Source organism: Semicossyphus pulcher, unplaced genomic scaffold (genome assembly GCF_022749685.1).
Source record: "Semicossyphus pulcher isolate SPU_LCO1_2020_fin unplaced genomic scaffold, fSemPul1.0.p SCAF_2, whole genome shotgun sequence".
NCBI lineage: Eukaryota > Metazoa > Chordata > Actinopteri > Labriformes > Labridae > Semicossyphus > Semicossyphus pulcher.
The window spans coordinates 7,273,861-7,300,648 of record NW_027211693.1 but is presented as its reverse complement, the minus strand read 5'-3'; the positions used below and the strand labels follow the sequence as shown (position 1 = coordinate 7,300,648).

Below are 26,788 nucleotides of genomic sequence, written 5' to 3'. Positions count from 1 at the left end.
AAAAAATCTTCAGGTCTGCAGTCTACTTTTCAAACCTGATGATGTTGAACAAGACACGACATCGGAGGATTGAGGAAGTGTAGTTTAGCAAGCTCCCTGGCTTCTGAGTGAAATTGCATTTTTTTTGTTCGACCATAATGGCATTAGCTCCCTATAATAGCATGATAGGACTGAGGTTGAAAATCGGCGAACTGGCCCTTTAATTCCACAACTGCAAATAAAATTGCAGACAAAATAAAATTGCATTCAATTTTTTCAAAACAGCATTTTTATTAATATTTTATTTCATATTTGACTTTATAACAGACAAATTTACAGGACAACAAACTGAGTGCATATCACAGATGAAGTAATTTTTTTCAGTCCAAAGGAGAGCTGTGTCGGTCTGTACACTTCCAGTAACTGCTGAGTAATCAGGTCAGTTTAAGTTTGCTTTGATTCCCTGGTGGGAAAAAACCCTTTCAGGACCAAACAGGACTTGATTTTGGCTTTCCTCACACCTTCAGTGAAACATTTTACCTCACCACAAGCTCTGTGAAATTCCAAGCTGATGTTGCAATTGTTAACAGGAGTTTGGGAGCTAAGTGCTGAGTTTTAGTCAACACCCAAAGTCTTTGTTTGCGCTGCAATTCTCAAGCTGGAAAACAGCTTTTTCACACTGACAGACCGCCCCTCCATAGGGGAGCTTGTAAGAGCTTCTGGCCGGTCTCTCTCAAGTCGGACACTGACTCAAGTCTGACCCCTCCTCTCTCCTCCATCACCCCACTGGGTGCACATTGGGGGGTACCACAGCGCGCTCCAGTTTCCCAAAACACAGTAATGAGGATGTTAATTGTCTATGACAGTACGAGTAGTGCCCATCGGGGGTTCCAGGGGGTTCGAGGTCCTTAATAGAGGCGTAACAGGTTACCTTCAGTTATTAGGTTTTTTTTAATTTACCAAACTAGGCCCTGTTCTCTGGACCGTGTTCAGAGCACAAGCATCTGCAGACAGTTTATGTTGTTGCTGATGTCCAAATAAGCTTTGCATCCCCTCTGCTTTCACACGTTGTTCTGTAATTTGTCGTCCAATCTCGGGAGGGGGATGCTTTTTCTGAAGCCTTTTCAAAATATGCACTGGTGTGTACATGTATGTGTCAGTTTACATTAATGTCTGAGTCCTGCTGGAGACCGGTGAGATACTGGGTGAAACATGATATTAGACTGTGGCCCCTCCGTGCTGCAGTTTCATGTTATCTTATTTATGTGTGTACTTTTTGTTTTGTTTACGTTTCTTTTTTCTTTTATGATCACCATGTTTCACAGTAACATAAATTCAACTGAATAAAATAAATGAAGTCCTCCTTCATTTCAGCAACTTCAGCAGAAAGCTGAACCGCAGGGGCTCTCTGTGGGCAGTGAGGCAGAAAACAGCGGCTGTGTTTGATAGAATATGAGGCTGGATGCCTCACTCAGTCAACTAAGTGATTTGACGTCACACCAGTACGATGTGGTGACCATTGTTGAGCTTATTTTTCAATTAAATGACATTTTAGAAGCTTGAAACAGTGCCCTCTATAGATCACATTGTGACAGTACTAAATGAGACCCTCACCGGTAATGGAGCAGTTTACTAGAACTGGGAATGACTCGTGTAACACCTGACAGTCAGTATTAACAAGAGAAACACCTGTAATAACACATTAACCTCACTGAAATACTAGAAGTGCTCATGATACAGAAACTCAGGAGCTTTATTTCCTCTCAGTAGAAGAAACTATGATGGATTAAAAGGTAATTATGTCTGATATAAAACCTTTTTTATCCTTTTACCTTGGAATAACATTTGAAAGACTAATAACATGTATATATGTGCACATAAAGCAAAAACCTCATGGTTAGGAGTTAATTCAATAAAAAGAATAAATCGCCACATGGTAGGGTCAGGATTTTCATTAGAAATTACTTTCATACACGAGATTGATTACTGCGATTAGTTTTCTTGCCTAATGGCTCGTCTATTTCACAAAGCTTTTACTGAATAGTCTTTCATTCTTTATCCTTTCCTGCAGCTACAGCCTGACTGGAGGACACGGCCAGTTCTCCATCAACCCGGCCACCGGACAGATTATCACCAGCTCCCTGCTGGACCGAGAAGAAAGGGCCAATTACCAGCTGCTGGTTGTAGCAACAGATGGAGGGCAGCCTGAGGGCTTGTCCAGCTCTGCCACCGTGTCTGTGACGGTGGCTGACATCAATGATAACCCTCCTCGCTTCCATCACCACCCCTACGTCACCCACATACCAGCCTCTACTGCAGCAGGTTAGTACATGCATTTAAAGGTGCGGGAAAATTAGATTGTTTGACCCAGTTCTCAGTGTTACTGCGCTTGTATACAGGGGGTAGTTAATTTGTCAGGGCATTTACTTATTTTAGATATCTATATTTTAGTCTCAGATTCAAGAAAAAATACATATTTGTGATTCCAGGAAGTATTGTTAAAGCTATGTTTTTATACATTTATACTTACAACATGTATATGTTACATTCAAGTTAATGCTTTGTCAGTATTTCAAAAAATATCAAAATAATTTCTGTCTTTAGGGTCCCTCGTCTTTGCTGTTACTGTCACTGATGAGGACGCAGGCTCCAATTCCCAGCTTCACTACGCCCTGATCGGTCGCAACTCTGAGAAGTTCAAGATTGACCCGGTCAGAGGCGCCATCACTGCCAACGAGAGGCTGACAGGAAGCTCAGAAGTCACCCTTACAGTTCGAGTTAAAGACGGTGGAGCTAACCCCAAAACGGATACAACCACGGTGACTGTCCGCTTCGTTACAGGCGGAAACTTCCCTGTCATCAGACTGAAGGAGCACGCATTCACGTTCCCCGAGAGCCAGCCGACCAATCACATCGTTACAACAGTGACTGGGTCTTCTATGAGAGGTGGACCGTTGTCATATTACATTGCAAGCGGCAACCTGGATAATGCCTTCCATGTTGACCAGCTATCGGGCGAGCTGTCCATCAGACATCCATTAGATTATGAACACATTCAGAAGTACGTTCTCTGGATTGAAGCGAGAGATCAGGGCTTCCCACCTTATTCCTCGTATGAGAAAGTAGAGATAACAATACTGGATGTGAATGACAATCACCCAGTGTTTGATAAGGATCCCTTCCATGCTGAGATACTGGAGAACCTTTCACCTCAGAGGGTGCTGATGGTATCTGCTGTGGATCTGGACAGTGGGCCTAATGGACAGCTGGAATATGCTATTATTGATGGCAACAAGGAGAACAGTTTCAGCATTAATAGAGGAACTGGTGAAATACGAACCACCAGGCCATTAGACCGGGAGAAGGTAGCTCAGTACACTTTGAAAGTCAAAGCCACTGACCGGGGTTTGCCACCCAAAAATACAGCGGTCAAAGTGTTAATCAATGTACTGGATGTGAATGACAATGCTCCGAGGTTTTCCAAGATCTTTAGTGCTACAGTGGCTGAAAATGCTCCTGTGGGATACACCGTTACCAGAGTCACCACCACAGACGAGGATGCTGGTTCAAATGCCATTAGCCGATATTCAATTACAGATACCAGCCTTCCATTCAGTATTAATCCAAACACAGGAGATATCACAATAAGTAGGCCACTCAATAGAGAAGATACAGATCATTACATTGTCAAAGTGTCTGCCCACGACTCTGGCTGGACAGTAAGCACAGATGTCACCATTTTTATAACAGATATAAATGATAATGCCCCCCGATTTAGTCGCCCCTCTTACTATCTAGACTACCCTGAGCTCACTGAGGTGGGCTCCCTGGTCACGCAGGTGTCAGCCACAGATCCTGACAAGGGTTTCAATGGCAAAATTTTCTACTTCATTCGGTCCCAATCCGAGTATTTCAGAATCAACTCCAGCTCTGGGGAGATATTTGTGAAGCAGCAGTTGAAATATCAGAACTCCACTGGTGCTAGTAGTATAAATATAAATCGTCACAGCTTCATTGTCACCGCTTCAGACCGGGCAGTCAAGCCTCTGATGAGTGAGACGACAGTAATTGTAAACATCGTAGACAGTAATGATAATCCCCCTGAGTTTGATTCGCCTAGCTACTTTACCCCTGTCACTAAGAGTGTTAAAGTTGGCACTAGACTGATTAGGATTGTAGCTCATGACAAAAAAGACTTTGGCCTTAATTCTGAAGTTGAGTATTTAATAACAGGTGGAAACAGCTCCAGTAAATTCAAACTAGATAAAACAAGCGGATGGATTACTGTTGCCTCCTCCCTTACATCCGATACAAATAAAATTTTCCTTATTGGCACCACGGCGACTGACAAAGGAAATCCTCCTTTGTCGTCACGGACATCAGTGCGGATTGCAGTCACAGAGGAAAACCACCACACGCCTGAGTTCTCACAAAGCCAAATCTCAGCCACTGTACCTGAAGGCCTTGCTGTGGGAACTGCAATAAGGACCCTGTCAGCCAGAGACAAAGATAAAGAAATGAATGGCCTTATTACATACAATATTACTTCAGGCAATGACATGGGTCTGTTCTCACTTAACAGTAAAACTGGAGTGCTATCCCTAGCTCAACCTCTGGACTTTGAAGAGAAGCAACAACACGAGCTTAGGGTTTCAGCAACTGATGGAGGTTGGATTTCAAAAACAAGCTATGTCTCAGTCACAGTACATGTGACTGATGTGAACGACAACCCTCCCGTGTTTGAACCTGACGAGTTCTTCCCCATTGTACAGGAGAATGTTCCCAGTGGCACCACTGTGGTCAAAATGAACGCCACAGATCGGGATTCGGGAGCTAACGCAGTCATGGCTTATGTGATACAATCATCAGACAGTGACCTCTTTGTTATTGACCCGAACTCGGGCACCATCACCACCCAGGGCTTCTTGGATTACGAGGCAAAGCAGGTCTACCATTTAACAGTAAAAGCCTTCAATGTCCCAGACGAGGAGCGCTGCAGCTTCGCCAATGTCAACATTCAGCTAAAGGGAGCCAATGAATACGTACCCCGCTTTGTCTCCAAACAGTACTACTTTGAAATCTCTGAAGCTGCTCCAAAAGGCACAGTGGTCGGGGAAGTGTTCGCCAGCGATCGAGACCAAGGAGATGATGGAGTGGTTTACTACCTCATTTTTGGGAAGAGCAGAAAGAAGGGCTTCAGCATCAACAAGAAAACCGGCCAGATTTATGTTACAGGTATTCTAGACCGTGAGAAAGAGGAAAAGATTTCATTAAAGGTGTTGGCGAAGAATGCAGGAAGTATCCGCGGGGCAGATATTGACGAGGTGTTTGTGAACATAACAATCCTTGATGCCAACGATCCTCCTGTTTTTACCCAAGAACTGTATGATGTGCAGGTTAGTGAAGGTCTCTCACCTGGTGGTCTGGTTACCTTCGTGAGTGCCGAGGACTCTGATTCTGTCCCAAGCTGGAGCAGATTCTCATATTCCATTGCGCCCGAGTTTGATAAAAATATTTTCAGTATCAATCCGAAAACTGGCCAAGTGTCTGTGGCTGCAGAGCTAGACAGAGAAACAACTCCTGTGTATAACCTAACAGTTCTTGCTGTGGATACTGGCACACCTCCTGCCACCGGAAGCGCCACCGTGATTGTCAATCTGGAAGATATCAATGATAACGGTCCAACTTTGACAACCTCTTATGCTGAGGTTATGGAGAACCAGAGAGCTAATACTGCAGTTACAAAGCTTACAGCGTCTGATCCGGACCTACCACCCAACCAAGGCCCTTTCAGATTTAGCCTTCTTAGTTCTGGATCCGCCAACAGCTACTTCAGCCTTAGTCCAGATGGAGCTTTAACCACCAGTAGGGAGATTGACAGAGAACAGATCAGTGACTTCTACCTCTCTGTTGTCATCAAAGACTCTGGTGTGCCCCAAATGTCCTCCACTGGAACCATTCACATCAAAATAAATGATCAGAATGACAATCCTTCAGAGACAAGGTCCATGGAAATCTTTGTCCACTACTTTGGCAACATGTTTCCTGGAGGTTCTTTGGGAGATGTTAAACCCCAAGACCCTGACATTCAGGATAGGTTCCACTGCTCCCTTATTCCTCCATCCTCTGGTCTGTTTAGTATCCCAACTGGAACGTGCAACCTCAACTCTAAAGCCCGGTCAACAGATGGAACTTTTGAATTAACCATTCGTAGCAGTGATGGTGTCCACGGTTCAGTCAGCAATACAGCCCGAGTCCTCTTCATGGGTTTCACAAATGCCACAGTAGACAACAGCATACTAATCCGACTCCAATCTCAGGGAGTCAAGAGCTTCCTTACCAACCACTACCTCAGTTTCCTACGCATTGCCAACTCTCAGCTAGCAGGACTAGGCACAGGGGTGCTGCTATATGGAGCATTTGAACTCAACAATCAGACTTTCCTAATGGCAGCTGTGAAACGGGGCCATGGACAATATGTCAGCCCCAGCGGCGTGGCCACATTCTTCCAGAGTATCAAAGACATTTTATATAGACAGAGCGGAGTGCAAATAGATGCGGTGGACCATGATCCTTGCACCCGTAACCCGTGCCAGAATGGAGGCAGCTGCAAGCGGCGTCTCAGTGTCGGGCCTGATATGAAGACAGAAGAAAGTGTCCCAGTGATCCTTGTTTCTAACCACCCCCTGCAGCCCTACGCCTGCAGCTGCAGGCCAGGATACACAGGAGCTCTGTGTGAGACAGACATCGACGAGTGCCAGCCATCGCCCTGCCACAATGGCGGCACCTGCCACAATCTGGTGGGGGGTTTCTCTTGCACCTGTCCTGAGGGTTTCACCGGGATGGCCTGTGAGAGGGATATCAACGAATGCCTTTCCAATCCCTGCAAGAACGGGGCGCTGTGCCAGAACTTCCCCGGCGGCTTCAACTGCCTGTGCAAATCCGGCTTTGCAGGTACTATACACGTAGGAGTCACATTTTATGTCTGACCCCAGAGTCACTCATGTTAGGCTTGGAAAAAGGCATGTTGGGACACACACACACACGCACTGATACTCACACAATAATGTAGTTACACATATGGCTTTGGGTCCAAGGAAAATATTTGCTTCTGAATGTTTCCAAGAGGTGTTGTAGCCATAGCATACAAGCATTGCTGCCAAAAACATTTTGGTTTTCTTATTACTAGTTGGGGGGTTTCAGCTGTGATGCATATCAGCCTGCCATGTTTGCTTTAATAGATAGGATGATGCGAAGCTGACCTTAGTTAGGACCTGAGTGTAGACTCCACACACAGCTCAAACAGTATCACATTTCATTGTGTGCCTTTATGTGCATAAGCTATGACCACACACAGATACATTTGTGTACACAGAAGGATTTCTTAATCAAGGATTTCTCATTTGGCTCTGTTTTGAGATGTAAGACAAATGAGCAGCTTTATAAGAGATTCAATCAGGCCTTTCCATTTGGAAATGTAATGAATACATCATGTTATTACCCTTGATAAAAGGGGAGTGGATTTTAAGTGGAATTACTTAGAACAGTCATTGGAATCCTTCATGTTGTCCAGCTGCTGATTCCAGCATCTGAAAGACATTTTCAAAGAGGGTCATAGGAGGCAATTTGCCTCAAGACAAGTCATTACTGTCCCTTTTTATTATGACGATAAAAAAGACCACAAATCTTTAGGTTTCATCAAGATAAATGACCCCCCTGAAGTAATGCACCTATTGACTTACAGTAGTTTGCATGCCCTCCCAGTGAACTCTCAACTTCCTGTTTTCCCCGGCTGGTTTTTGGCAGCAGAATCTATCTCCATTAGGCAACTTGTTGCAGGATTTACAGCCTTAAATATGTTTGCAGGAGTTCATTGTCAGTCTTCTTTTTTTTTGTACCATCTCTGAATCATTTATTGTCTTGGCCCAGTCCATTATGTCTATTATCAGAGTCATATACCTTATCATGATGTTAATCGTTTCAACTCATTTAATGTTCACCTATATGTGTATGCAATCACATTCATGTATGTCAATGCACTGTTAGTCTGTCTGCACTGTAAAAAACAGTCTTACCCAGACATAATTTGATCTTGCAATGAGTTTGAAAGTCTGATCATTATTCGTGGGAAGCATCTGCCAATTGAATGAGATCATTTCTTTTCTCACATGGAAGTTTCAACATGTTGTTTTGGATGAAATGATGTCATCTTTGACAAGTGATTTTTATTCCAAAATAGCACCAAGAGAAAACTAAAGCAGGTGAAATTAAATCTTTCTGTTACATGTTTTATTGTTTCAAAGAAAATAAGATTTTAGGGCTCACTACATTTCTAATGATTTGTTGGAGCCCAGATTTTTTTTTCTTTGCAGTGCATTTGTCAGCTGTGAGGTGATGAAAGGCCTGCATGACTTGGCCTGTGGGGAAAGTGAACTGTGTTCCCCACGGGGTTTTCCTGTGTTGTCTGCCACCCCATCCATTTTAATTTGTGTTGTTCTGTGAACCCAGGCAGAACGTGTGATTCCATCATCAATCACTGTGAGTGTAACCCTTGTTTTAATGGCGGGTCCTGTCAGAATCGAGTGGATGGATATTACTGTCATTGTCCATTTGGTAAGTAATAGTAGGAAACTTTTCAGGGTATAAGCACGGTCTGTTAAATTGAAAAGCAAGCTGGACAATTACAGACATGCAGTCTTCCTAAAGAAAAGACAGTTAGGTCATTATTTATACATGATTTCTTAAACAAATGTGGACACTGTCATTTCATTTTGTTTCTCCATTTGTCATGCTTTGTATTGTTGATATCAGATTTTGGTGGAAAAGAGGGATTTTGTAACTTTCCAAGATGAAAGATTATCCGACAGCTGTGATATCTGCTTTGTTACTAAATACAGAACATATAATATTGCTGGATTAAGATTCCGTTTTATCTGTAGATATTTTTATCAGAGCAGCACCGTGAATCATTCATTGGCTTCCTCTCTGAGTCCTCTTTTTGGTCTGTTTTTGTCCTCAGGGGTTTTCGGCAAACACTGTGAACTGAACAGCTATGGCTTTGAGGAGCTCTCCTACATGGAGTTTCCGTCTTTGGATCCCAACAATAACTACATATATATCAAGTTTGCTACCCTGCAGAGCAACGCATTGCTTATGTACAACCACGATAACCAGACCGGAGACAAGGCGGAGTTCCTGGCTCTGGAGATCTTCGAGGGACGGATGCGTTTCTCCTTCAACTTAGGGAGTGGAACTTATAAACTGATGACCATGATAAAAGTTTCAGACGGGCAGTTTCACACAGTCATCGCCAGGAGAGCTGGCATGGTAAGAACGTTTCTTTTTATGTTAGAAATGAGCTCAAATGTTGAATGTTTCTCATCATGCATTCTTGAAAAACTTTTAACTTTGTGGCTTTTAGCAAAACATTGCAGAATATCTGAGAACTGCCACATGGTATGGACTCATAACGTGGGCTGCACTATCAATAGCATTTATGTCCTGGCCTTTTATAACTGAAACCTGCATCCAAATTTGGCCTTATATTCTATTTTGCACCATCAGAGGATAATTAAACTCCCCCAAACCATGGGTAGCTAAGCTTATGGTTTCGTGGTTTGTAATTATATTGTATTGCTCGTTGTGATTTACAATGTGAGGATCCAAAATGACCCTGAAGTTTGAAATTCTGTCTCCTGCTCTCTGAATGAGAGGCTTCTCCGTGCCAGCAATCCAGTGGCAAGGAAAGAGGGAAAAAAAGTCCAAGCAGGCCTCTGTCAAAGCTTCTAAAATGTAGCTCTCCTGCTGGACTTCAAATCTGTCATTTCCCACCGTGCACTGAGAGTTTTGAAGGAAGCTGGTAAAATCATTAAATTGTCAGTTTTGAGCTGGTGCAGAGTGACGGCATGGAAATGAATACAACACACAATTTTAACTGTTATTCTGTCTGCATAAATTGCTGTATAAAAAGAATGAACGACGACTTAAAGAACGACAGAGAAACGTGTGTTTCTTCCCTCAAGTGCCGACTCCCTCAGGCAGCGTAAAGTGAACCTGATCACTGTGTTTGCAATAGTTGCTGTGGGTCATTTCGGTGGTCAGGTTTGAGGTCTGCTCTCAGTTCTGCCTCCTGAATTCTGAGCCGATGTCAAAAGCAGATAGAAAGCATGGACACAGTCATTGCAGGACTTCTTCATGAAAGCACCAAGTAGTCAGAGGGAGCAGAAAGTTCACAGTTACACTGATCATCATCTTTAACTGTATTAGTGTCAGAAACAATAAATCACACACAATCTATCTTGGCAAAGTGAGTTTCACAGTACATCAGGGTCCCATGTTTGGGTCAGACCAATCTTGGAAGCCATTGACTATCATCTGACAGGGATTTAGCCCTTGTGGGCGACGGCCAATATTTTGGTGCTTCCGGTGTTGTCAGCAGATGTCTGGGCCAAGACTTCCTCTTCGGGCTGCCAGAGAAGAGTAGGAGTGAACGATGATATCTACACCCCGTTTGTAATCTGAATTCATTTCCAGATACTTGTTTATAAATATTGCTAAAAAGATGAATCATTGTCAGATGATAGCAGATGGGTTTGAGTTTGTTTTTCCAGCCAATGAACATGAATGGCCAATACTACAAGGACTACAACGAAATCATGCTCTTGGGAGTAAGACTATAAAACTTGATTTATTATCACCTCACAAAGTCGATATAGTGAATGTTAAAGCAAACAGTTGGCCATTTACATTAATGCAGTAACATAAAGATAACATTTTACTGTTTAATTCACCGTCCTTTTTACTCTGTTTTGGTCTCAACCAACTCTTGAGTCTGGCTCCTTATCGACTAAATGCTGAAATGTGTAAATATGAAGGTATATTCTAGACAAATGTCTTGCTAGCAGAGCAGTCCTGGACTAAATGACAATTGTAATTGCCATGGAAAACATACAAAATGCAAAATACGATAAAAACTGCTACAAGACTCTTTAATTGTGAAATATCACATTAATCACAATTAGTGTCATCGTGCAACCGTCTGGAAAAGATCATGGCCGGGAACATCAATGCAAGAACTCCGCCAGTTTATTTAAAGTCACGGTTTTAAACCTGAACAAACAACCAAAATCTCCTGTGTATGAGGTTCGCAAATGCAGTCTGACAGATTAGGGCTCAGTGTAGCTGATTAGCAACAGCAGCACTAATCTTCCAGTTTTTTGATTAGCTGAATTGTTTTGTCCTAACAACAAGCTCAAAACAAATGCGTAACAAGGAGTTACTCAGTGCTCGACCACAAAAGAGAGCAATGCTGTGGTCCCGCCATTATATTAGTCATGGGGAAAACAATGATCTCCTGCGGTGCTTGCTTCACAATTTCTTCTATGTTCGCCAAACACCAAAACACGCTCCTCTTCTTTACGTGTAACATTCGGTTTTAATTTCCAAGGAGGTTCCTTGAGATGAATATTTTCTCCACCACAGTGCGAGACACTTGACAGTAAGTGGAGTGTACTGTATTTAAGGCTTTAGTGCCTTTGATCACAGGAAAATACATTAATAAAATGTTCATGTGGCTCTGACGTTCTTTATGGCGCCTGAGAGAGTCACGAATGTGTTGTTCCTCGCCCAGCTGTTGTCACCGCGTTCGCTTGTTTGAGTTTGTGTGTGTTACTCTGACTTGGTCCTGTGCATGTGTTCCCGTGTCTTACTCATGTGTGCTAAAAGGAAAAAGAGAGTGTGTGTGCGGTTGTGTGTGCTTGCCGGGGTCGTGCTCCTCTGGATGATTTGTGTCGGAGATCCGGGCCGGTGTGGTCCGTGTTTACTTAAGATCCAGGAGAGGTGGAGCATGATTGCCCTGGTTTTTCAACACTTTCACACACTTTTCCGGACAGTTTCCTCACCAGCCCATTTCTTTTCTTCCTACTAGGGTCATTCCCTCTCAGAGCACAGAGAATAACACACATCTGGTCAAAAGCTTTCGCACCAGTAACGGGAAGTAGGGAATATTAGCTGTAATGTATGGCATTTTATGCCACTCTCCCGTCAACCACGGTGATGAATTGATGTAAAATAATTGGCCTACATGGCGTTTGGTGGACAAAGCTTGCATTAACCATAGAACAAGACGGTTATAAAAATACTGCAATGGTTGAAGTAATGCTCATTGGGTGGAACCAGAAGTCTGGATTGAAAGTTGCTTACAGTGCATGAGAAGAAAGCTTGTATAAGTCATACAGTATTTAGGCAGGTAATCATGTTGCAAGCAAGACGTTTTTTTCTCACAAAACATTAATTAGCACACATGTTGGTGGACACACAAAGATGTTACAGCCACATGGGGATGAACTTTCATGTTCTTATGCTAAATATGAAGCTACAACCTGCAGCTAACTAATTACAGGAAAGTTGCTAACGTGGCTCAGTCCAATGGTGAGAACGTCCACCTACCAGCACTTTGGCTATGTTTGTTGTTCTTTGGTTTTACTAATGCAGATGAATGTACAAAGTCAATGTACAAAATCTAATGAAAAAGATGTGTGCAGATTAGATCAGATTCTGCATGACTCAAAGCTCCAACAAGATTTTTTTTTGTCCTAAGAGACACAATAAACCCCAAATTATAAGGCTTTATAAATGTTCGGATACTTGGATATTAAATGACCTCACCTAGACAGCTAGGGAGCTGCAAATCAAAGCTGCTAGCTTACATTTCCTGTTAGTAGAAAGAAAGAAACTCCACCATAAGACGCCTTTTTCAATTTAACTTAGCTTCTTTGAAATGAAAACAATGGGATGATTCATGTTCTGGTACATAAATATGAGTTAGCTGAGCCTCATCCGGAATAGAACAGTTAACTCTGACAGTGTATGTACTGAAGCAGTAAGAAACAGTCACTCTCACATGTCACAGATTATAAAGAGGCAGCAGCAGAGTGAGTGATATTAATTGAGCGTTTGATGGGTCAACATCTGCCACAAAACAACAGACTGACTGACACAGCTTGTTGCTGTTTGCAACCAACTATGTCAACCACACTCTAACATGCAGCAAACTGAGTCTCCTCCAGGAACAATAACTGAGTGAGGGAGAGTCACTAAACAGCTGTTAGTCTAAGACAAACACATGTGACATGCTCGTGTTTCCATCATCCTGTAGGCTGCGTCCCTGACTGTGGACCTGTGCGGGGACGACCAGGAACCTGGCTACTGTGCTGTGAGCAATGTTGCAGTCCACACCGACTGGTAAGTAAATTGCACACATACAGTAACACAGATGTTCTCGTTCTATGATCTAATTGTATACATTCAATTAGTGATGACAGTTTCCGCTCCAGGTCTTAGAAAACTAAATACGTAATGTAGTTTTCCCATGCCTGGCAAAATAATGGAAAATAATACAGAGCCAGTTGCTTTCTGCAACTGGTTTGAACATTTGTATTGAATTCTTTCCAGCTGTTTAACCTAACCTCATATACCAGCAAGGGACCAATGGCGGCGCAAACCCTAGTTGAGAATTTTAGTATATTATATTGGAATTATTATATTAAAAAGCCTATTGCGGATATGTTCCGATTTGTGATATTTGGCTATTTGAAATTAATTTGACTTGATGACTGCTCCAGAAGCTGAGCCGAGGGATGTGTGTGAAAACTAAAATCAGAATCAAACGGACTCACGTGTAGTAAAACCAAAAACCTAAAACTTTAATACAAGGTCTCCCTTGTTTCTTTACATTTTCAGTAATGTCGAGTGATATTATTCACTGTTCTAAGAAGAAAACAGAATCGAATGTTTAATGACGACTTGAAGCTTTTTCTGTTCTTGCTTTTGCCTTCCTGTCGGGGTTTCTGGGTAGAAGTAAATCGCTGCACACATTTTTGTGCAATGATACTATAAAAATGACTCAAAATAAAAATGAGGTCATCTGTTGTAAATATGCAACATATGATGTAAACCCTCATTAAATTACAGGATGATCATGTGATGTTAGCATGTGATCTTAACAGCTCCAAGCCTTGTGGGGGGTGGGGGGCATGAGATTGTACATGTGTGTTTGTGTGTGGGTGTGTATGAGAGAGAAAGAGAGGAATTGATTTGGCGGATGAGGAAGGGCCACAGAGGTCTGCAGGAGGTTTGTTTTGTAAGGGTCTCAGAACCATATTGTTGTGAAACGCGCTGACCTGCAGTGCCTTTCTGTGTGTGTGCATGTGTGTGTGTGCACCGCTGATTACTTGAAAGCATTTCTAAGCCTTTGAATTTCTATGCATATGTACTTTTGTTTCTGAGTGCATTCAAGTTTGTGGTCTTCTCAAAAATGTGTCTGTGTGTGTGTGTGCGTGCAGGATCCTCGACGTGCAGCCCAACAGGCTCTCAGTGGGAGGCGTCAGGTCAATAGAAGCCGTCCTTCATCGGCGCGGTCAGGTCGCCACCCACGACTTTGTCGGCTGCATCATGGAGTTCGCCGTCAACGGCCGCCCGCTGGAGCCCAGTCAGGCGCTGGCATCGCGTGGCATCCTTGACAGGTCCGCACAACTCAACCCCAACCCCCCCCTCCGCCCTCCGCCCTCCTTTCTCCTGCTTTCACCCTCTTTCCATCATCTCCCTCTTCTTCCCATCTGTCCGTCTTCTCTGACCTCCTCGACTCTCGCTGTGGGACATCTGTTCACACTCTGAAACCTCTCGAGTGATTTTAAAAAGATGTTTTTTTAAATACAGATTTTTGACGAGGGAAACCAATTGCAGAATTCCGGAGAATTTTTTTTCTTCTCAGTCGTGCTGGTGAATAGTGAGGCGAGGATGGATCTTTTAATATGCTAATGCTCTTGGGGTTCTTTATGGGTTTTTTGTATTACAGCACAGGGAGAAGAAATCACAGCTCATCTGCCCCCCTTTTTTTTCGCTTCTTTTTCAGCCGGTCCCCTCTGGCTGCCGGCTGACTTGTTTAATTGTCGATTTGTGTGTCTGTAGATGTCCGAGACTAGAAGGAGCCTGCACCGCCAGCCCCTGCAGACATGGGGGAACCTGTTTGGACCACTGGTCCTGGCAGCAGTGCCAGTGCGTGGAGGGCTTCACTGGTAAATTCTGTGAGAAATGTAAGTATAAGTCTTTGAAGTGTCTTTTTATTGCTGAGTCTGCACTAACTTTGGAATATTCTATCATGACTATTTATGATTCCTCCCTCATGAGTCACAGAACTGCAGCATGCAGCTTAATATAGGCCACCACATCGCTGTATCACGAGCCTCACTTCAAAGTTTTTGTGTGTTTCATTGTATAAATTCTCTTCCCTTCAGAGAAGTAACAGACCTTTGAAACCCACAGCTACTGTGTAAGGTGCTTTAGTGCGTTTAGCAACGTGACCAATAATCATTCCCACATTTATTCAAAGACTTTCATGTTGTTAGTGGGAACAAATGAGATCACGACTTGAGAAGTCTGGGAAGCTCCACTCTGGATTGTTCTTTGTCATTTGGTTTGATTTTGTTGGAAATCTCTTGGTTTGTTTCATGGCACAAACCAGGGTCACAGAACTTTCCTTCTAACACAAATAGAGTTAACTTCCTTACAGTCATGCGAATCATCCCGCGGAGAGAGAAAAAACAAGGAAGGTCTGTAAGGAACCAGAAGAAAGAAGAAGCTGTTGTGACTTTTTCCAGGGCTAGTTGCTGAAGTACGAGCTTGTTCCCGAGGTCCTAAAAGATTTTTACCATCAACCTCTGTCTCAAAGGTTTATACAAACCATAAGCAGTATGCTTTTCACGGTTTAGATTATTACTAGCTCGTTGTGAATTGAAACACATTTTGGATGCTCTCATGATATCTACACTCTCTGTACCGTGAAATATTGGGGATTAAAGAGAATATAAGTATGGATTTGGTGAAGGACATTGACATCCATTTTTCTACTTATGGGAAGGTATTCATAACCACTGGTGAGAAAGCTAGGACCAAGTTGTGGTTATGGCAGTCAGATTAGGAAAATCATTTGGCTCTGAGTGTCCACCAGCTCCGGAGTGGAAATAAAATTTTATTGTCGCCTGGGAAACTTCTGTGAAGTCAGACGGTAATGATAATTTTCTCCATCTTTCTCCCACAGACATGACAGCGGACACCGCCCTGTCTCTGGACGGTACCGGCCGTCTGGACTACTCCATGAAGCAGGGCCCTAAGCGGGACATCCTGTTGAGACAGTCACTGCAGGGCACCTCTGACCCCGCCGGTCCCAGCAGCCTGGAGGTCAAGTTCAGGACACGCAGCAAGAGCGGCACCCTGCTGCACGTTCAGGAGAGCAGCAACTACACCACTGTTAAGGTATGTAGGAGAGAGAAAGTGAAGGGTATGTGAGAGTACGGCTGTAATGATGGTGACAATGAACATAGAAGCAAAATGTACAAGGTTTGTAATTATCAGCTGTTACATTCAAACATAGATAGAGGATATAGGCACCGTGAAAAGGGAATAATCATATCATTTATACTACTATTAGTCTATAACTTATATTTCTCAAGTGGTGAAAGCTAGATGATATTTTCACAGCATTATTCCAATCAGAATGGAACATGATTATCCTGCATTGTTTGATTTATTCTATTGAGAATAATTCAGCATTTCGAGATACATTTCACAATAAGAGCCTCATCTGGATGGGAATGAACGGATGTTCAAAAGAGGATGTGTTGAGTTGCGTCTGTTACCTCCAAAGTAGCAAATGAGATTAAAAAAAAAGAAAAAACATGAAGGCTTGTTTCTCAAATAAGATAAAATCACCTATAAAACTGGGGAGTTGGACTAAAAACTAAAACCAGTAAAAATCTTGTCCCTTCCAAACACATTCTGCATTTATTTGCCAATATATCTTTCCATGATGTATCTCCTTCATACATCCATCCTTCGGGTCTAGGGGAGAATCAGCTTTATGCGCCTCTTTGCATCCAGATTTAGAATATTATGACAGGAAATGGCTCCATGTACTCATAAAGTATAACCACAAATCAAGGCTGACTTTTGAATCGGCTTAGTTTGGCATTCTTTGAGATATTTTCCAAGTGGCTGCTTGGATTAGCCACCAGCCACACTGCTGTGAAAAAAGTGATACATTAATAGCTCATGATCTTGTTTGGTTCTGTGTCAGAGTAAGCACAGGTTTGGGCAGAGCTCATGTCCTGCATTATGGCCGCCAGCTGATATGTTGCATCACCGAAAACCATTTGCAGTCATGTGCGTGTTTTTGTGAACAAATGTACTGACATTTGGACTTGGGGTAGATTGGGTACAAACATGTCTGCAATATGTACCTAGCCAACACCCAACAGTATCTACCCAAGAAGGGGTCCTTCTCAGCTGCCTCCCTTTGGTCTCTTTCTCCTCTCATCCTGTTCAGCACCCCCCCTCCCTCTGACTGGTCCTGGGCAGCTGCCCAAAGATCCTGAGCGCTCATTCATCCTCTTCAATTTTTCTTTTAGACCTCCCTCCACCCTCAACACCATAACCTCCTTTTTCCCTTTGGTATCAGACTTTCTCTCTTACGATTTTGTTTTGCGGCTCCGAGCAGCTTCTGGTGCTCATCGAAGCACCATCTTAGTCCCGAAAAGTATCATAAGTACCATGATGCCTGAAAGAGTAGAGCAGCATGGGAATACATGCAATATATGTACATGTTGGAAGTCAGAACTCTATATACTGAGATATAAAAACAAGATGTTTAACAGATAAACTTCATGATTGGTTTTCCAGGTGTAGAGCGCTCAGTGTTTTTTGGCTTGGGGGACTTTCCGCTTCTCCTATTCTAAATCAATTCTTCCGGAAGCCACTTATCATTGCTGATTTTTTGGGATCTTTGAAAAGGGAGGAGAGCGGGATTACTTTTCCATCGAAGTGGGGAGTACACATATGAGATTACCATACACAGTGTAAGCCGCAAATTTGCTGTCCATGCCAAAGTGAGCATGATTAATTTCTTTTAAAGATGCACTCGATCCTCTTCTCTCTGAAAAGATCCTTCACCAGTGGGCGTTTGAATGATTGTGCTTTCTCTGAATTTGTTGTCAGCAAGCTTCTGATCATCATCTGGTTGAATAACATACGCTACAAACACGAATCCTGAGAACAAGATTTACTGAAGCGTGTCCCGCCGGGAGAAAGATTTATGGGCCTCAAGCTGCGCTTTTGTTTTCGAGCTCTGACCTCAACATCAGATTCAGAAAGCAGAGTGGTGGCACTTTAGTGGGGAAAGGACGTCCTCTCACAGCTCGTGATTTATGTGATAAGTTATTGCATTAGTCTGAAAAACTTAATTTTTAACCCTAGTTAATGCGACTCCCTTTTGAGATCATCATTTATCACACACTAAAATTATTACATATTAGGATTACAATTATCTTATCCAGCCTGTCTACTCATCTCTAATGTATGATGTTCTGCTTAATGTTTAACAAAGAGACATACCAGTATACTGTACTTACTTATTTTATGAATGGATACCATGGAACTATCCTGTATCACCAATGTGCTCATGAATGCTAGGAGGACAGTATGGATATGTGACAGGGTTACGAGGCATGTAAGCAGAGTCAACAATGATGGACAGTTTTAAAGACAAGCTAATAATCTAAGCCTTGTTGGATTATAGGAGCCCATATTAAAAAATGCCCAACTTTACAGCGTAAAGAAACATGTTTACAGCCTGATACAAAAATCTGTGTTGGTCCTATTAGCTAATTTCTCCATTCATGACAACTGCACGGTGCTGAATTTGTATATAACTTTCAATTATGGTACGGATAAAAATTGGGCAATATTAATTGTTTGGCTGTTGAAAGCGACATGTGGGTGCCACTTGTGTTTGTTCTCTGAATTACCTCAGCTAATTCCTGTCACTGACATTTACCTTTTGGGTAACCATTCTCTAGTCGAAGTATGGTTCGTTTGGCTTAAAAAACAAGATGGCGACAACCTGAGACTTCAAATTGGCAAGCCACAAACAAATGGGTGTTATTTAGCAAAAATTAGCATGCTAGAATCATGGTAGAACATGGTGTAAACATAAAACCTGTTGAACATCCGCATGGTAGCACTGTAATTGTGAGCATGTTAGCATGATGGCCTCAGTATTTAGTTCATAACACCACTGTACAGCCTCACAGAGCTGCTAGCATGGTTTCAGACTACTTTTCAGGCTATGTCATAGTTATCCAATGACCAGGGAGATTGTAATCAGACAAAATTCTCACATCAAGATTTTGTGATTCAACATTAATCATCAATAAAAGCTAATCGAAATCTGTCACAAGCATGCTTTTAAACCCTTAAGGACGTTTTTTTTAGACCCATAGAGCCGTAAAGTAGACCGATATCTATGTCCGTTGTACTCAATCACTCCTATGTTCTCTCTTTCAGCTGAGGAACGGTAACATCCACTACATCTCGGATGCTGGCGTCGGGGGGAAGGTGGAGCGGAACATCGGGGATGCAGTCCTGTCAGACGGTCAGTGGCACACGCTCCAGCTGGTCAAGAACAGCTCGGCCACTGTGCTACAGGTAGACGGCAGCCACCCCAGGGTCATCCAGCATGCCACGCAGGACTTTGGAGGTCTCAGCGTATTAACCCTCTCTTTGGGAGGGATCCCACCCGGACCTGCTCAGCAGAAAACTGCAGCTGGTGAGGCTTTCTAGTGTATAGTTCTTTGTTCAGTAGGTGATCAGATGTTATTATTTCTGTCTGTAAATAAATGCTAAAATACTTATTTTATGCCTTTGACTGAAGTGAATGAGCAGTGTTCAACCCTTGTTCATAACCACAATTAGGTAATGAGGATATTTCAAAGAAATTATATAGTTTGTGTTCATTTTTCAATGTATGTGTTTAAGCTCAGAGTACCCGATGTATGTAGTGGGAATGGATCATGCTCCTTTTAAGAAGCTAGCCCACCATGATCTGATGATGACAATTTTAGCGTCTATCTAAATTGTGTCACAGTATTTTCGTACTGTTGTGACAAGAAATTTGCCACGTTAAAGTAAAAAAAAATTTAAGTATAGATATTGCCCTCTATAAGACTCACTATCTTGGTCGAACCCTTGAATAATGGACACTATATGTATACTATATTTACATGCATGCATGCATGCATGTGTGTGTGTGTGTGTGTATTTATGTGCTGTGTCAAACACATGCTAAAGCTATCAAAAGCTGGGGTTTGACCAAGAAACTCACCCACTCTTTACCCACTGTAAGTTACTGTGTGTTATAGAAACCTCTTCTACATGCTATAAGTGTGTACACATGCACATACTGCACTGTACATGTGTTAAACAGAGTGCTTGTGAGGCCTTATAAATCCAGGACAAACTCTTTTTTCCTCCCAAACGAATTAATAGTCTGCTGTGCAAACTGCTGACCATATTTGGTGGCTGTCCAACAGGACTCTGTGAAACTGGCCTGAAACCTCTTTCTGCTGAGATTTTCCTGTTATGAATTTACTGCCGTTGAATAAATGTTTCTTTATCAGGGTATCATTTATGTACAAGATAACTAATATTGATTTAATCTTACTTTGTCTTGGAGCGGAGGACTTTTGGTGTTTTCATCTCATTTCTATGGACTCTCCTCTTAGTTTAGACTTAAATCACAGATCAGATGTCCTTAAGTATGAGTTAAAACGAGTTTGGAAAAGGTGAAAGAGAGGGTGTCCAAGGGGAGGTAATGCAACAAAGAAAATTAAAGATTTTCAGGGGAGGGAAAATCTAAACTGATACTATGGACTAATATGGTAAAAATGAGCAATTTGAAGGATTTGCTGACCTTTTTTACGGGTCATGAATATAAAACAAGCATATTCTGAGCACGCAGATTTGTGGCAGGCTGCCTGTTAACTAACCCTTATCTCAATGTGTGTCTGAGGAGTCATGTTCCGTTGTGTACTCACTTTTTCAAGAGCTAATGAAAAGAAACGAATGGATTTAATCTGCACTGGGATAAATTCAATAAAAATCTATTTACATCGGTGAGGCAGTGCTGTTAGGCAACACACGAAGCAAAAGATTGAATTAGACACAGAGACATTCATCCAACCCAGATGTATGTCTTGAAGCTATAATGTCTGAGACCATGGACTCTCTAGAAAATATTTCATATTTCTTTAAAATTGGCCAGTGATAGATCCAACACTTTTTTAAAACATAATGTTTTTTAAGGATGTGCTTTCCACAAAGAATTTGGACTTTTTTTCATATTGTCCTAGGCTTGAACCAATTACCCGTCTAAACAAAATTCCTCTTAGCTCTGATTATGGATCCTAGTTCCTGTTATTTACAAGGAAGTGCTCCAGCCTCTGCCGACATTCTGAAAAGCCATCAGTCTGGTTGCAATTGAAAATTATTCCCCTTCAGGCCACTGCTATGTCCTTGTTTGCTGCTTATGAATGTTTCTCTTTATCTGAACCAGTTTTTTTTCTCTTATTCATTTGTAGGTTTCGATGGCTGCATGGCTTATCTGAAGTACAATGGGGAGAACCTGCCATTTACTGGAGAACACAGCCTTGTCAGCCTAACAAAGACCAGCTCATCTGTCAAGATTGGCTGCAGAGGACCCAACCTGTGTGAGAGTAGTCCATGCTGGGAAGGCTTGATGTGTGTCAACCAGTGGTACACGTACCAATGTGTCCCCCCTGGCGATTGCGCATCTAATCCCTGCCAGAACCATGGCAGCTGTGTGCCGGACCCCCGCTCAGGTTTCACCTGTGTCTGCTCTGAGTTCTACACAGGGAAGACTTGTGAGACCTTGGTGGCCTGTCTGGGAGTCCAATGTCCTCAGGATACTGTCTGCAAGACCGCCAACAATGGTGGGTTTGTCTGCAGCCCCAGCCCCACAGCTGAGACGATGGTTCTCCCCATTTGGGCAGTGCCCGCTATTGTTGGCAGCTGTGCCACCGTCCTCGCCTTGGTGGTGCTCAGCCTGATCCTGTGCAACCACTGCAAGGACCGCAACAAAACCAAAGTGCCAAAAGAACCCAAGGAGAAGAAACCCAAGGAGAAGAAAAAGAAGAAAAAGAAGAAGGGTAGCGAGAATGTGGCATTTGATGACCCAGATAACATCCCGCCATATGGAGATGACATGACAGTACGAAAGCAACCAGAAGGGAACCCCAAACCAGACATCATTGAGAGGGAGAACCCTTATCTGATCTATGATGAAACGGACATTCCCCATAACAATGAGACCGTCCCAAGTGCTCCCTGTGCCCCGTGTAATGGCCCAGAGGCAGATATTGAACACTATGACATAGACAATGCCAGCAGTATTGCTCCTTCAGATGCAGACATCATCCAACACTACAAGCAGTTCCGCAGCCACACACCCAAGTTCTCCATCCAGAGACACAGCCCGCTGGGCTTCGCCAGACAGTCTCCTTTACCCCTCGGAGCAACAAGCTACACCTACCAGCCTCAGTACACCCAAGCACTGAGGTCCACCCCGCTCAGCCACTCCCATTCAGCGTGCCCAACCCCGAACCCTCTCTCCAGACACTCCCCAGCCCCGTTCACCAAGCCCTCTTCTTTTTACCGAAATACTCCAACAAGAGAACTGAACCTTGCCCGCCGAGAAGGCAGCCCGTTGGATCTGCACAACGACATGTGCCAGCCACCACCCATGTTCAACTACGCCACCCGGCTGGGGAGGCGCAGCAAGAGTCCGCAGACCATGGCCAGCCATGGCCACACCTCCAGGCCTGGCAGTCGGCTCAAGCAGCCGATTGAGCAGATCCCGCTGGAGACGGGGCCTCCTGTGGGACTGTCCATTGAGGAAGTGGAGCGACTGAACACTCCACGCCCACGCAACCCCAGCATCTGCAGCGCTGATCATGGGCGTTCCAGCTCAGAAGAGGACTGCCGCAGGCCACTGTCAAGGGTGCGCAACCCTGCTGATGGCATCCCTGCCCCAGAGTCCTCTTCAGAAAGTGACTCACATGACTCCTTCACCTGCTCGGAGATGGAGTACGACCGGGAGAAGCCAGTGTCTTACAGCTCCAGAGTTCCCAAGCTCTCGCAAGTCAATGAGTCAGACGCTGACGATGAGGATTACGGTGGGAGGCTCAAGCAGAGGAGGTACTCAAGTCGCAGGGCTGAAGGAGGGCCTGGCATTCCCCAGATGCCCCCTACTGACCAGCACTACACCCTTCCCCACAAACTTGGCCAACAAGCTGGGGGCTTCAACTGGGACAATCTGTTGAACTGGGGCCCTGGCTTTGGACATTATGTTGACGTGTTTAAGGACTTAGCATTGCTTCCGGAGAACGCGGCAGCAAAAGACATTGAAATGAACAGCGGGGATGGCTCGGTGACCATTCTGAACGAAGGAGAAGCTGAGCAATATGTATGAGACTATTTATTACGATGTTGTAGAATATGGTGATGTTCTCCATTTTGAAAAAAAAAAGACTGTATATTTCAAGGGAACATTGGACTACATGTTTTTTTTTTTTTTACATTATTCAAAGTTATAAGACGACTTTCAATGCAGTAAGGCAGAAAAATGGCACCTGTAACATGACAAAATTAGCCACCTTGGAATAGTTTACCAGTCTTTTCCATGTCCAAACTCCACTGTACAATCGAGCATTCATCTCTCTGAGGCCTCATTACAGCGTATCCATTGACACAGAATGGCTCAAAAATATAGAAAAAAGTAATCCATGTCTGAATTCCATTTAGCGACTGCAAAGCTCAATTCACGTTATCTTGATCAAACATTTCTGCTTTTTATTACCAATATTGCCTCTCCTTTCCAAAAACTTATACAACTTCACAGCTGAGAGCTAAGATGGCAGATAATATTATCACTCACAGGAAGAGAATTCCAACGAGCCGTGGAGCAAGAAGGAAACTCCCGGTCTCTTGTCATCTTAGGGGTCAATTTTTAATTTACTTGAAAGGAAGCATGTGTGTTTGATCTGAGTGCACCTGTAGGTGACAGGACACAGCCCTCATGTGAGAGTAAGTATACCATTTTGCTTGCACGTTATGGCAGACCGCACCTAGTCATGATCCCCTTTTCTCCCTGTCTATCTTTGCTTTGGTGTGTTTTCTCACAGAAGACTGGCTAAACACTCCAAGAGTGAGGATTAATCAAGTCCCCCTGCCTTACAGACATTTGAGGATCTCAGTACGGGGGAGGACTTTTCCTCCTCTTCTGTTTTTTTGGCCTGAGTTCAGTTGGGGAGGAGGTTTTGGCGGGATAGTGTTGTTTTTCACAAATTGACGTTTTCTGACCAGCCAAGTGTTTACCAGGCAACGATGTTGATGATGATGATGATGATGATAATTATGTATGGATCCCAACTAAAACACTATGAACTTGTGTACATTTTTTTAATTCATGAGCAATCATGGAGTCATTTGTTGTTGGTGTCTTTGTCCATTATTTTGACATGTATGGTTTCTACATTTTTGTACTGTTATTAACTTAAATTACTTAAGCTGTGTTTTTATGGATATTTTCATATGCTGAAATGTATGTTCTTACTTTCGGGGAAAGTAAGACTGAAGACTTATTTTTTACATTTGTTACATATGTAACATCAGTATTTTCCACTTTTGATAAAACTATAACATGCTGTATGCTTTGTACCTGTAAAAAGCCAATAACAGAATAAAAAAAGTATTTATTTAAAAGCTGCTTTAGAGACTTTTTTTTGCTTTCTTGCCTTATTAACAAACTTCCGGAAGTGGATATGCCTCCCATACTGCCTATATAGCCAGCTAGTGTGCCAGCCAGTGCACCAATCCGATAACTTAATGTATTAACCCTCCTCAACTTCTTCCTCCAAAACAGTAGCCTATGCAGCAACTATACATTTAATGCCACAAGCTGCTACAGTTTTAAAGCAGCAAAGATTAGCTGGCATTAGCTTATCATTTGGAATTAGTAAAAGACAGCAGTGACTTGCTAGCAGCTTTAGTCGAAGGTAGCAAAAAGTCAGCTATCAGCAGTGACGTGCGGTCAGGAGAGGCAGGGGAGGCAGAGCCTCACCTGTCATCATAAATAAAATATATAATAAACAGATAAATTAAATGGTTATATTTATCAAATGGTTTGAACTATAAACTGATTTTCCATTTAACTTAAACAATTTGGATCGTTTTTTATTAAAAATCGCTGAATTTTCACATTTCCGTTCAAATACGGGGAAGAGACGCACAGTGAGGCAGCAGCAAGCTGAGCCTCACCTTGGATTGCGCAATCCCTCACAAACTGTGCTCTGCCATGCAATGAGAGCGTGTTACTGTCTCTCTGTATGTCGCCAATAAAACACTTTCAAACACTTTTAATATATGCTCCCCTGGCTTTCCATAGTTTAGCTGATGTATATAATATATGTGTGTAACCTGTTTAGTGTGCTCAGCGATCTTACCACGGCAGTGAAGAGGCACTGGGTGAGGCAGGCAGTTTTCTTGCCTCAATGTAGGGGGCGCTGGTGAGCCCAGAAATGTTTATGCTACTCCGCAGCTGCAGAGTAAGTGACAGCGAACTAGCAACAACGAAGCAGGAAGTGCCACTACTCGCTGCCGCTGCCACGAATTGAGCCAGCCCTTGCTGTCAAATGGTGAATAATCTACTCTGTTGTTGGGTTCATATATTTGTAAATCTGATTCTGATGGAGTCAGTGCCTCACCAGCCATGAACCTCACCGCACGTCACTGGCTATCAGTGGTTTCCAGTCACATTTTAAGGCTGTTTTACTGTAATTTAAAGTTAACAAAGAAAAGGGTTTCTCCAATATTATGAAAATGGGGCTGCTAGCCGAGCAACTGCAAACTCCAGTTTGATTTTAGGATTTGTTTCGCTTACTGAACCAGGCTATAAAACAATCACATCAAAAGGATACAGGGTTATTTGTATATTATTGTTGTAAAATAATTAACGCTTTTTTCTATCGCCACATTAGGCCTACACTCAGCCTAGGTATAACGTATCAAGAAAAAAGAAATGCTATCACCATCTCTAACTTAATCTTATCTTGTAAAAACTGTTTACATGCATCTATGTTCCATCCCAAATCATTAGGGTGGTAAGGTATTCTTTATTCAAGGCTCACAGTATTGAGTCTTAAAATACAACTTGTTCTGAACAAAACATTTCAAAAAAGCCATTTCAGGACCCGAATGAAATTGAGCCACCTCACTCACAGCCAAGCAAAACATCAAGTGGACTCCACGACGCAGCGCCCTATATTACTTTCAACAATTATTTACATCTGGCTTATTGAGCAGAACCCCTTTTTTTATCATAGTTCAGGGACTGGCTATGCAACATGCTTATCTTCTCTGTCATCGAGGGGAGAGAGGCCACGAGAGAGAAAGCGCAGGGAGCCGTGAACCCGGCGAAGAGTGACAGCCCGAATCTGGGTAAATTAAACGCGGAGGGGCCCGATCCTGCGGAGAGCTCTGTTGACCGAAGCCTCTTTGGGAAGGCCGTAAGACGCTGACGCTGAGATAATAACAACACTCACAATGGTAATGAGAGTGTGGGTGGTAAAGAGGAGATGAATTTAAATAAACCTGCACAGCATCTCGTCTGGTGTGACATGGCAGGGTCTGAAAGATATCAGGCAGAGACAGCTCCTCCCTATAGGTGAGCAGGACAGGCTTGTATACACAAAGGGCACATTGTTCTACAGTATGCTAAGATGTAAAACACTCATGAGAACTGACATGAATCTGTCTTCCTGATTTTCTTGGGGGCAGGGTGGAGGAGGGGGGGTTCATTTTTTTTCTACAAGTGCTGTTTTTGGATATTGTCCAGATGGCTGCT

At 43.0% G+C, this 26,788-nt stretch overlaps 1 protein-coding gene across 1 annotated transcript in view; it reads left to right on the top strand.

The window, feature by feature from the left end:
• fat4 (FAT atypical cadherin 4) overlaps nucleotides 1–24,652 on the top strand; it is a 108,970-nt gene extending 84,318 nt beyond the window's left edge. Inside the window, exons 8-17 of the mRNA XM_069670252.1 lie at nucleotides 2,051–2,301; nucleotides 2,584–6,933; nucleotides 8,488–8,592; nucleotides 8,999–9,306; nucleotides 13,136–13,221; nucleotides 14,322–14,501; nucleotides 14,947–15,071; nucleotides 16,076–16,290; nucleotides 19,375–19,636; nucleotides 21,447–24,652. Coding sequence (XP_069526353.1) covers nucleotides 2,051–2,301; nucleotides 2,584–6,933; nucleotides 8,488–8,592; nucleotides 8,999–9,306; nucleotides 13,136–13,221; nucleotides 14,322–14,501; nucleotides 14,947–15,071; nucleotides 16,076–16,290; nucleotides 19,375–19,636; nucleotides 21,447–23,356 — 7,792 coding nt within the window. The 3' untranslated portion in view covers nucleotides 23,357–24,652. The remainder of the gene's footprint in view (nucleotides 1–2,050; nucleotides 2,302–2,583; nucleotides 6,934–8,487; nucleotides 8,593–8,998; nucleotides 9,307–13,135; nucleotides 13,222–14,321; nucleotides 14,502–14,946; nucleotides 15,072–16,075; nucleotides 16,291–19,374; nucleotides 19,637–21,446) is intronic.
• The last annotated feature ends 2,136 nt before the right edge of the window (nucleotides 24,653–26,788 follow it).